This window comes from Halyomorpha halys, unplaced genomic scaffold (genome assembly GCF_000696795.3).
Source record: "Halyomorpha halys isolate HHAL.00 unplaced genomic scaffold, Hhal_1.1 Scaffold2165.1, whole genome shotgun sequence".
Classification (NCBI taxonomy): Eukaryota; Metazoa; Arthropoda; class Insecta; order Hemiptera; family Pentatomidae; genus Halyomorpha; species Halyomorpha halys.
In genome coordinates, this window is record NW_027112971.1 from 65744 (window position 1) to 78930 (window position 13187).

The following is a 13187-nucleotide window of genomic DNA, read 5'->3' on the forward strand; positions in this document are numbered from 1 at the left end:
AGACCAAGGGCTGGAACCGGACGTTGCAATGCCAAAGGCCAACCAACGTGTACTTCTTCGATAATGGCCTACATCGGAGGAGCAATTGATTTGTTCCATGCGGAGGTAGCCGCTCTAAAAGCACAAATGTGGAGCCAGGACGAGTCGACGTGAGAAAAGGACGCCAAATTAGATCTTAGGACCGCGAGAAATAAAAGCAGATATTTAGTGGATAGTGGAGTCACCTGATCTATCGGACCAAAACCTGGAGTTTCGTTGTAAGATGACATGGCCAACATCAGCCATCTTATCATCACTATAATGCGATGGTAGATCTAAATCACCCTTCGATATGCCTTCAAGGGAAATTCCAGGCAAGCACAGACGACCTGAATCTAACTTAACGGCCGAAAAACTGAATACACAAGCATTCCAGGCAGGATAAGGAAGATTAAATGGGAGTGTACTTAACCAATAGAAATCTTAATATTTCATTTTGGAGTCGATCTGTTTTAATTCTACTATATGAACCTTCCTATTCTACTATATGAACCTTCCTATTCTACTACTTGTTTAAAGTAGAAGTTTAAGAAAAATTAAATAATAATAATAATCTTTATTTATTTTGGGATTCATCCCTTAAAATAACATACAGGCGTCAGAATTAAGCTTTAGAGCCTTAGAGTGGAGTACAAAATAAGAATGAAATTATAAAACGTCATAAAACATAATAAAATAATGAAGTTGAAAAGATTAAAATGAACAACAATAATTAACAGTATATATAAAATAAGAATAGAACAAATAAATTAAAACCATATGTCACACCATAAAAATTAAGATGACAAACACTTCTGATAATAAATAATAGAAAACAAAAATGATAAAAAATCAAATGTAATTAAGCTAAAAATAATAAATGGAAAGGTAGAATTTCTGTTAATATACACATTTAAAAGAATAAACTAACTTCTGAAACATTAAGTACAGAAAATACATAAACATTGTTTGAAACATTCAATTGTTATTTCTCCGCAATTGGTCGAAGATACGGGATTTTAAGGTTGAAAAGGTGATAATAATATTGGAATAAGTGGAAACTAGTAGGACAAGAGAGGATTCAAAGGTGCTATGGAGTGGAACTCGGTGAGGTCGATAAACTATGGTAAATAACAAGGTAGAAGATATGGTTGAAATTTCGACAAACATGATTCTGCATGAGGAATGATAGGAGAAGGGGAACAAAGTAGGATTTTGACCTCAAGACTAACATGCACCTACAACCCAACACCACCCCCAGTGCGATCAGATCTGTCATGGCGAAAGAAAGCGTAATTGGGAATAGAAACTTGAGAGGAAGGAATAAATGGTTTAAGCCACGTTTCGGATACAGCTATTATGTGGTAAAAATTGTCGAGGAAGTACTGTTTAAATTCATCGAAGTGAGCAATAAGGGATTGTGCATTAACGTGACAGGAACTGAGGACATTAGTCATAACTGTGGGGTGGTAAATAATAAAGTAAGAAGAAGGATAAAGTTTTAGGGATAAAGAATAACAATAATTTGTATACTGTTCCAATTATATAGGTTGTAACAATAATCAGAAATTGAAAGGAAATTGTTGCTCGAGTTATTGAAATTTGGAAAAAAATAGTCAATGAAGATTGAGAAATAAAAAAAAAAAAAAAAAAGAATGTAAATAGAGAAAATTGTATATGTGCTATTATTAAAGTGTTGAAAACAATAAATATAAATAAAATATCTTCTATACAAAAAAAGAAAATTATAACAATATTGTGATGACTTGGATACCGAATTCAACTGAAGACATCTAAGTCGCTGGTCTTGCCAATGATGATCGCTGGGTAGCCATCGGACTGCCTGCACCTGACCCTAGTCTCCGCTGAACCAGACGTACTTGATTTTCGCCACATTCTGCTTCTGCCTGGCTAACCAGTAGAGGTGCTTGTTGGCGGGCGTCATTGCTTCGCTCACATATACCCGGTGCGCGGCGTTTTCAACCCAACCATAAGTGGTGAGTGGAGAAATCCCTTTTGGTACCTCTTTGCCGCACCAGCTCATCTCCGGTCCTGATCGTCCGGACACAGCTTCACGTCCAGGCCTGCACCAATACTGAGAACCGTTCCCACTACGGTCTCTCCCTGCTTCTCGGGAATTACCCTAATCTCTACACAATTATTTAGGTGATTCTGTTCCGCCTGATTAATTCTAGTTTCAAGGTCACATATTTTAGCTTTAAGATTGTTGTTTTCTAAGGACAATTCTTCAATTTTATTCTTCTGCTGGTCCAGGAGGGCTTCAATCTTCTCTAGCCTTTCTAAATTTTCGAAAGAAAGCTTGGACTGCTTCTGAAGAGTGTCCTTTATATCTTTGAGCTCATTGATACCCTGGAGCTAAGCCTCCATTTTTCTAACCCCCTCGATAAGCCCCTTTAAGAAATTAATCATGGTACCAGGCTCATTTCCTTTCAACATGTCAGACCCTGATTCACACTCAGCACACATCCATTTTTTATGAATATCCGGTTCAGAGCTATCAAGTTTTATGCCTTTATTGTGATATAAACTCTGACAAGTTATGCATGAAATTTTCATTTTTTCTTCTCTCGAAATTGCTTTATTGCAAGTCTTAAAAATAACCAACTTGAAGATTAATAAATGAATAAAATTAAAAAAAAAATAAATTTAGTTCTAAATGAGAGAAAAAAAAAAGATAAATAATTATTCATTGGGAAAATAAATAGAGTTATTTTTATGGTACAAGATAACAATTGTATTGGGCCAATGGAACATGATAATAATAATAATTGAGGATAATGGATAATGATAAGTTTCATTAAACTTCTCTTTATGGAATATTCAACTTATCTTAATTAGCCATGGTGTTAATGCTAGAAACAAATCAAATCTGCTGAAATGGAAAAGTTCTTTCAATTCGTAAAATTAAACACATAATCTTTTAACTTCAACTTTGTCAAATAACTTATTGTTATTTGACAAATAACTTCCTTTCAAACTCTCCCTGATTGAACTGATTCAAATTTATTAGTAAAACCAACTCTTTAGAGTAAAATATTACAAGTACAAGGGAACCAGTTCATAAAAAGTTATCAATAACCTAATTCGAACCGGTTAAGAAAAATTCAATTACTTCATTGACAAAGAAACAAGTACTGTTTGCAATGTTATGATCCCTTTCAGTGCTGGTATTTGCAGGACTGAATGTGATTACCCCTTCATGTGCTGGTATTTTAAAATATAATTACTAGATGGGTTTTGCTACTTGCTCTCACATTTTTAGTCCTATCCGGTGCCTATTCTCCTTCTTTTTTTTGTCCCTAGTGGCGACTATTAATGAAGTAGCCTTTATTGGTACATTTAGCCTAATGTTCCATAATTGTTGACAAACACAATCTCCGTTCCTTAAGCCTTGTAGTGAGATATCTTTGTCAACAATATAGTTCTTTTCACAATATTAATAAAAGAATAAATACTATAAAGGCTCCCCCTAATTAAGTTCCCTCCTCATTGTAATGTAAGAAAAGTCAAACTATCGTAAGTGAAGCAGGGATATTTTCCAAACTGTCCCCAAGCGAGGCATCATCATCAATCATGTCATATATATCCTTCACCATGTAATAAATAGGAGAATCATATATTTTATTATTTTAAACGAACTTTACTTATGTCATTACTTATTTATTATATAAACAAAATTTTATTATTCATATTTTGAGTTAAGAAAAACCAGTAAGAAGACAAGAAAAACACAAGGATCAATACAATTCTTATATTTGGGAAAATTAGACTTTTGGAAATAAAATAATATATGCCGTTCAATATGCAACAAAGCAAAGTTCTTATGTTTTAATGAAATGATATTGATATACATATATGGTAGAAATAGGAAAAATTCATAGGAGTTGGACAAAAACTATTGCAAATATCTGGAACACGTAAGATGTGATTTAATAAAATAAATTACCCTCAGTACATTTTGGTATGAAAGGTAATCATTATTTCCATCGATGGCCTTCATAATTACAAATTTTGTTCACCTGAGTGCATCAATATTTTTAAAATTAAATTATAAAATAACATTATGAACAAAAGAAATATTTACTTAAGGGCGTTGGAGCATGGTCCGTCAGCACCACATATCCCTTGTGCTACTTCGCAGGTAACAGTGGCGTTGTTGGAAGCGTTGTCAACCCGGGCCCTGCACACTTCCACACGACCCTTGGTCTGCTTGCACATTTCGTCGTCACCGCACTCACACTGCAATATAAATAATATCAATTTTTTGTTTTTAATAATTTATTTATTGTTATTTACAACTGGAAACATATATACACATCAAGTAAATTTGCTGTAAGCGATATTATGACATGATACAAACATGTGGAGAATCTACCCATTGATAGAACTCCAAAAACATTTCTAAAGGAGAAGATCTCGAGGCCATCTTCTTTTCAGACGCCTAGGAGGATTATTAGGTAATGAAGGAGAAGCCAGGTTAGAAACGAGTTGGTTTGGGTGGTTGGGAAGTTTATCATGGAAGGATTGGTATCTGGTTCTGGCCAAATCGGTAACATATGGAACATTGATTTGTGACAAGTAAGGAGCATTAAGTTTTTGGACCGTAAGAATTGGATTCGGGAGGAATTCGATAAATAATAACAATAAAAATAAATATTTAATATTACACAGAGATGAATTAATTGGTAAATAAGGAGCTAATTAGTAATTTGAAAAAATAACTGCACTGATATACTAATCCAAACATATGTTTGGAGGAACTTGTAGGAAGATAGTCAGGGTAGCAGTCAACAACACTATAAAATACAAAAATGTAAAACTAGTAAAATTATATATATATATTATTAACCAACGTTTCATCCTACTTAACTTTATCAGAGCAAAATTAGAACAAGATACAACCATTGTCAAATGTGACAAAACAATTGGAATATAAATAGAAAGAGAGAAAAAGTTATTTATAAAAAAATATATAAATTAAGTTATACAAAAAAAATATATAAACAAAAGGAAAGAAACAAAGTAATTTAAGAAAAATATAAATTTATTTATCTATATTAATTAATAATATGTACAGTAATGAGTGATAGAACTGAAAATGTAGAACTAGATTAATGCATAGTGTAATAGGTACTTTTAGAAGTAGTAAAAAATATGATAAAGTTAAATTAAAGAGTGATGAAGTAAATGTGGCATAAGTAAGGTACAATAACAGATAAGAGGGGTAGGTGAACGGATAAGAACAAGAATAAAAAGCAATAATAGAGGAAAATCGTAATGATGTTTACCTGGGATCATGAGATTTCATAGTGTGAGGATGGAAGAGATGGGAGTTACAACTGACTAAGGTCCCTACCCAATAAACTATACCTTATAAGCTAACTGTATAAGATAAACTTAATGGTAAAGCTATAAGATATTATATACAGTGTAAGGAGGAAAAATAATTAAATAAGAGTAAAAATTATGAAACAAAAGAAAATTAATGACACAATAAATCAATAAATAATAGAACCAATACATGGAGATGTATTAGTGACAAAAGGGGTATTCATGATCTTTAGTTTAACATGTTAAAGCGCGTTAAATGGAAAAAGTTGTGTTAAATGGCGAAATATTTCCTTCTTTTACCATGTTAAAACGATATAACATATAACATGGTTGAGAGTCTGTTACTAGGTCTGTTAAATGGAGAAATATTTCCTTCTTTTACCATGTTAAAACGATATAACATATAACATGGTTGAGAGTCTGTTACTAGTAGTACTGTTAGATGGAGAATAACGTCACGCAACAGACCTGCTGAGCTCGTCGACGTTTTGTTTGATGTCGTGTTAGGTTACTTGCTCGTAGTTTGTGTTTTGATTGTATTAGTATTGTTATGGATATTTTTATAAATAATAAAGCAATGGATGACAATAATAATAATCATGTAATGCCAGTTGTCGATTAGCTCATCTTGTTCTCGTCCTCACAAGTTAGAAGATCAACAAGACACTCAGTGGCTACAATTTCACACAACTTCGACTTTTCACTTACATTAGGCATGTTGTAATAAATTATTTCAAAACTTAGAAGTAAACAATAACGGGAAGGAAGGATTATACAACAAGTTACTTAAAAAATCCGCTAGGAACTCTTATGCATTTAACATTTAACATGACTTTAAATAGGGCTACTCATTACTCACAATCCTGTATTTATAACATTTAACAAGGTAAAATATTTTACATTTAACCCAGTGTCATGAATACCCATAAAATAGACGGAATGTGATATAAAGTAGAAAAGAGATATGAAGTATACAGTATAGACAAAAATACTATTTTTATAAGAAATTGAGGTTTACGTTTGAATATTTTAAATTCATCCGCAAATAAAAGAAAAATACACGCTTAAATATCTTATATGATTTTAATTAATAAATGACAAAAATAAAAGGGTAACCAAGAGAAAAAAAATGTAAACAATTCTGACGATTTAATTTTAACAAAGACCTTGAAGATATCATAACTAAATATAATGAAGTGAACAACTCAAAGCTATTTGGTTTTATTACTCTATGATGATTAGTGAGTGCTAATTAACAACTGTTGTGTGTAATGAGATAAGATTAATAATTTTTATGGTAAATTTTATACCTGGCTTTGATATAAGTTTGACATTAAGCCATAGAAAGACCTATTTACCATTACAGAATCTATTACTAAGCCTAAAAAATTGTTTATCTGTATAGAGAAATTGAAAGTTGCTATAACAGCCGGATGCAGTTCCACTACAGGCTTAATGCTAGAGGACTCATGGCTCTGTGCAAATTAACATATTATAAACTCTTTCATCTCGCCCTTTTAAGATAAAGAAAGTACAACAATGAATTTTCATAAAAGTTTTGAGATTTATTTTATTTATTTATTTAATTTTTTAAAATTAGAAACCCAAGTATTAGTCACGTGTTACCAATCTTTAGTGATGCCGACCTCAAGTGTTGCGGTTAGAGCTTCTACATAGTTTGGTCTTCTCTGTATGGTATTTTATTTAGTTACATGTATCTGAAAGGTGTAAATATTGCAAACTTCGGATGATGACATTGATACTTCCTTGGCTGCTTGATCAGTTGCTTCATTCCTTTACGTGATATATGATGATATTCAATGGCCAAAACCAGCGACCTTTGGATACTGGAAAATTTCAGTCTAAAATTGGTCGAATAGATGGGAACAGCCGAAAACCTGCTCGACAGTGAGGATGCCGAGGCGTTAAAGGCAGTCGTATGCAGAGTGAAAAGAAGTATCCTCATTCAAATTCAAGCTGAGGAGATTGAAGAAGGCGTTTGGAGGCGGACGGTGGGCCCCTGAAGAGGACATATTTATGATGATAAGGGATACCAAGAAACCGAGACAGTCTAATTGGCAGAATGTCGCGCTGAACTCCTGGCACGCTGCAACAGAATCGCTGATAAACTTAACAGCTGGGAAAAAAGGAGGGAATGCCAAGAGAGCGTCCCTTCGTAGAGTGTGCACAGGAGCTAATAGGCACAAGTGCCCGAAAACAGGAGGCCCGAATGGAAGTAGAAGAGCCAGAATAGACTAGGATTACACACAATCGGTCTAGAACAACTCCGCTGCCTTGAAGAAGAAGAGAGTACAGCGACAGGGACAGAAAACCATGGCAAACAAAGCCCAGAAACAGTAACGGGCGACGTGAGGATCGAAGTGTCATGAATGTGGAAGGACGGGACATCTAGTGCCTCCATTTGTTTTGAGGGCGGAACCGAAATGATGGGCACATCGCCAGGCAGTACGTACACCGCAGGAGAGAGTCAAACCAGGCAGAGCCAATGGAGGTGAACGCCCAAAGGTTGAGAAGGGGTGACTCACAGATGGCATTCGGTTCAGAGAGTAAATCAACTAAATAAAGTCAGAGAACCGGGGAATAGTGGTGGACAGAGGATCGGATAAAGGCGGACAGTAGGAGGCTAATGGGGGGCTAGCGGGACTACAATAAGGGTGCATTCGGCAGGGAATATGCCCCGGGATTACTAGGCAATCATTGGGTGTGATCTGATAGGGAAGGTAAGCGCGAGGGTTAGGAACAAAGAGGGGGAATTGAGCATTAGAATATGGGGAAAAACGTTTAGCTGCCAAGAAATTTTGTGACTGGAAAAACCATGTATGAGATCCCGTTGAACCAATAGAGGATAACATGGGTGAAAGAACGGCGGTACCCACAGGCGTTGCAATACATCACGGAGGAAATGGATAGTTTGAAAAAACAAGGAATTATCATTGATAGGACATTTTCATACAATAACCCATTGTGGGCAGTGAAGAAAAAGAGTGTGCTGGGGGATAGGAAGGAGAAATATAGGGTTGTCATTGATTACAGGAAACTTGATAAGAACACGGTGGATGAAAAATACCCAATACTCCGATTCGAGGACATCCTAGATAAGTTAGGTGGTGCAAAAATATTTATTACACTCGATTTAAAAGCAGGGTACCACCAGATAACAATGCACCCAAGAGACCGGCACAAGACAGCATTCACGTTCCAGCTAGGTCATTACGAACGTGTAAACGAAGGCCGTTCGGAATTAAAACTGCTCCCTTCACACTTCAGCGTCTTATGGACGAATTTCTACGAGGCATAGATGAGTCTATGTGTCAGATTTATATGGATGAGCTGCTAGTATGTAGTAAATTGGAGGCCGAACATGTACATCATCTGGAAAGCGTGTTTCGAAGGATCAGGGAATTGGGACAAAAACTATTAAGAGAAAAAGCACTACTAGGTCAGAAGCAGATCAAATTTTTAGGACATACTGTTTCAAAGGAGGGAGTAAAACCGGATGCTCAGAAAGTGGGAGCTATACCAAGTATGGGGGTTCAGCGAGATTTGAAAGGAATTCGAAGAATTTTGGGGACCTTGAATCATTACCGGCGGTTCGTGCCGGAGATGGTGGATTACCTGGTACCCTTAAATAATTTATCAAAAATCATTGTGACACCAGCAATGGAGGATAATATTCGGCGGTGCTTGGAGAAGCTGCAACGGGAACCTGTGCTAGTGTCCCCGATTTTCACAAAACGTTTACAATTACGTCGGACGCAAGTAAATACGCGCTGGGTGCAGTACTATCCTAGGAGGGTGAAGAGGCGAGCGACCCGTAGCTTATGGAAGCAGGCATCCCACAAACAAGCTAGATATAGCGCTTTGAAGAGAGAATTGTCGGGGAAAGTGTTGGCATTTGGCATGCTTCATTTCAGACCTTACGTGTTCGGGAGGCGGGTTCGGGTTTATACCAACCAAAGACACCTGCAATGGGTTAATTAAAAGAGCCCTCATTAAGGGTTACTTGGTGGAAAGAGTTGTTGAGCCAGTAAAACCTGGAACGGTTTAATGGTGAACGCGATTGAAGAAGATAAAGGAGACCCATTTGGAGGTATGCAGCAATTTCTGTGAGAATGGACACCGGGAGTGGAGGAAGAACAAGATATGGCCAGAAGATACAGACCAAGAAGAATCGTTGGCGGGGGAGGACCAGCTAGATAAAAGACAAACGGACATGGCAGAAATTTCCGAGATTTTGAATGACAAGCGGAGACAGATCATATGAAAAACTAGGACATCCTGCCCGATAAAGATTGAATGTAACAAATATGGGAGTAGTGAGATTACAACCATCTGAGACCTGTTTCATAATGAAAGCTAATAGAATTAGTTCATAGTACAAGTGTAGAAACTAGTGTGGTAATAATTCTAATACTTATTCTTTTCATGATACGGACGACTATTAATGATATTACAGGAATTAAAAAATACTAAAGTACAAGCTACTATTGTACAAGTATGTGTAATTGAATTACGATAAATCGACAAGACTAATAGTATTAGTTTGTACTTAATTATGAAACAGGGCCCAGGTTGCAATGATATCCCCAGGTATAATGGATATGTTGCGAGACGTCGAGCGATAAATGGAGGTGAAGCTCGCGTACCACCGAGGGAAAACGAACCATCGGAGGCTTGGTGAAACTCTTCAGGTGTTACGTAGAAGATACTTTTGGTGGGGGAAGAAGAGGACGATAGGAGGAGACAATAGGGAACTGCAAGGTTTGTCTAAGCACCAAGTACGATAGGAACCCACCGAAAGCAAGACAAGAGAAAATACCAACTGCTGATACACCACTGAGCTATCTACAGGTAGACTCCTTTACTTGGAGAGGATACAGGTGGATTAATGTTATAGACTTGTTCAGCAAGGCCGCTATGGCACATCAAGTTCAGGACAGATCATCGAAGGCTGTATTGGTAGCAGTTCGAACTTGGTTACAATTTTATGGTGTTCCCGATCGCATTTCATCTAATGGAGGTAGGGAATTCGATAATGCTAGCATTAGGGTGGAGATGATAGAACTGGACGTGGTATGGCACCTCCATACGCCTGGACATCTCAAGAGCAGGAAAAGCATAGAAAGGCTGCATAGCACACTTAGTGACCATTTGAGGGTATATGATATGGAAAAAAGCTTGGAACCGGACGTTGCAAAGTCAAAAGCAAATGCGGCTTATAACCATTCAGTAACTGAATTTTCACCGTTCGAAATTCTCTTTCGACATCGTGTGCATCGACGTGATAATAGAGCCACGACTATGAACGAAGTGGACATAATTAACAATGGAATCGTGCTGAGAAAATAGTGCAACAAGGTGCGCGGGAGGTAGAAGACTGAGAAACCCAAAAGGGTAGCACGGGAAAATTTAAGCGTCCGCGACACCATGGGAGCGGTAGTAATTGGAACTATAGTGTAGCGTAAGTTAGGCTGTAATTGGGCTAAGGAGTTGCAACCTTATGAGAGTGATAGTAATTCTGGAGTACAATGTTATTACTATTGAAAGTCTCCAGAAGCCAAAGAAACGGAGAACTGTTCACATTGAACAATTAAAGCTCCCAGTATCAGAACCGTGAGCTAGAGTGACTTCAACTTAGCAAAATTTGTATATAGAATAGCGTTGTTTTTTTTGTGGCTTGTTATTCTTAGATATAAGTTAGTTTTAGGGCCATTTTAAAAATTTTATTTGTATTCAATTCAATTTAATTGCCATTTTTAGGTGTTTTTGTTAAATCACTGTGATTCCAATTATTACTATATAATTTTTTTTCTGTGTTACTTATTGGACCTTATTTTATTTAATATGTGCAATTGTAAAATGCACGTTAGTGTGAATAGTTGATGTTTTGTCAACGTTTTTGTGTTCTTATATATTTGGTAAGTTCTTATGTAGTTTCATTTTATTTTATTTTTAGTTTATGAGGATAGTTCGTAAACTAGGGGGGAGCGCTACAGGCTGTCAGCTGACCGAGTACCTAATCCCTGTATATATATAAGTTACTGACTATCTGCTGACAGGTCTTTATCAGCTGATCGAGTAGAAAAGGCGACCGATTGTATATATATAGACGGACAGGCTCCGCAAATAAATCAGTCTTTGAGAGTACATCAAGCGTTTCGTTTCGCTCTCCTCCATCTCCTATTACTTTTATTTTTCACTTCAGTAAAAGATAACTGGTGCGGAAACCCGGGAACTTTAGATAACGGAGTAATTTTCAGTCTAAACGAAATTTTATTTTTTAGTTTTTCATCTTCTCTTTGAATTATTACCAGTAACGGAATAGTGAGAAGAGCAATTCTGAACCTGGAGAATATGAACCAAAACAACCAACCTCAAGCTGCAGTTGACCAACATTTAGCAGCAGGTAACCCACCTGCGGAGGAGATTCAGCCACTATCAGAAGTCTCTTTAGCGCAATTTCATGCCACGACATTAGAATGGATTAAGGTTCGTACGGCAACCACCTGAGGAAGGCGGTCTCAGAACTAGAAAAAATCACCGGAGAGACCGGAGAGTTCGATAATTTTTTAAAAGGGGGTGATCGCCTAATGGGGCAAATAGAAGGGAATATTTCGGAGGATCTACTGGACAGTGAGGATGCAAAAGTACTAAAAGCAGCGATGGTATGCCGAGTAAAATAAGTATTTTAAATCAGATTCAGGCGGATGAAGAAACCCCCTGGTGGGTCATCAAAGAGATTAAAGAAGGCATTCGGAGTAGGACGGTGGACCCCAGATATATCCTCCATTTATGATGATCAGAGAAACGAAAAAACCGAGAAAGTCTAGTGGGCAGTATGCCGCAGAACCCCTGGCACGCTATAACAGAATCGCCGTTAAGCTCAGTGAGATGATGGAGACAATCCAAGTACAGGGTCGGATGCAATTCCTATCCATGGTACTGAAGATTCAGTTGGCAAAAGAACTGGGGAAGAAGAAGGGAACGCCGAAAGACCGCTCATTTGTGGAATGTCCTCAAGATTTTATAAAGACTAGCGCTAGGGAGGTGGAGAGCCGAATGGAAGTAGAAGAGCCAGGGTGGACCCGGTTAGAATAACAAAGGCCGAGAAACTTATCGGTTAGTGGGACTTTAAGTTGTTCAATATGGACGGTCCTGCGCTTTTTGGGTTCTCTAATGCTCTCAATAGTTATAATATTATGTTCTCTTATTACTATCACCCTGAATGGTCCCTCGTATCTCTATCTCCTTACCCCTGTTTGATCCCAATTTTCTATATACAATTGTCCCAATTTTAATCATTCCCTTCCTATCTGTGAGGTTTCAATTCTCCTGAGCTACTCTCCTGGTTTTTTCCCTCTCCAATTTTCCCCGGACTTTCTCCCATAGCTTTTTCCTAGTGACATGATTATTGTTTATCTCATCAACGTCCCCCCCCCCCCGTGCCCTTGTAGTCCCGCCGAATTCCACAAAACCCGAAAAGGATCTCAAACGGCGAAAACCCCGTAACGGTTGCACCGAATGATTGTATGCCGCAATTTCCTTTGGCATTGCCACGTCCGGTTCCAGCCCTTGGTCTGCCATCTTCTTCCGCTTCATCCTGGTGTTCATCTCTGGGCGTCCATTCAATCATGACACCAGACGGTTCCCCATTTTCTTGTTCCCATTTGCCCGATTTATACATAACCTTCATGTTATATTGTGCTAGAAGCTCCTTCCAACGAGTTATCCTTGCTGATGATTCCTTTAGTTTTCCCACCCACTGGAGTGGTCTATGGTCAGTATGTATCTTGAAC

The 13187-nt window shown here is 37.3% G+C and overlaps 1 protein-coding gene across 1 annotated transcript in view; it reads right to left on the bottom strand.

Annotated features, from left to right (window-relative positions):
• Window positions 1-4278, bottom strand: part of LOC106691218 (growth arrest-specific protein 1) — a gene marked incomplete at its 5' end in the record, with an annotated part of 23472 nt that extends 19194 nt beyond the window's left edge. The window contains 1 exon segment of the mRNA XM_014436928.3: window positions 4124-4278. Within this exon segment, the coding sequence (XP_014292414.1) occupies window positions 4124-4278 (155 nt within the window).
• Window positions 4279-13187: the final 8909 nt, after the last annotated feature.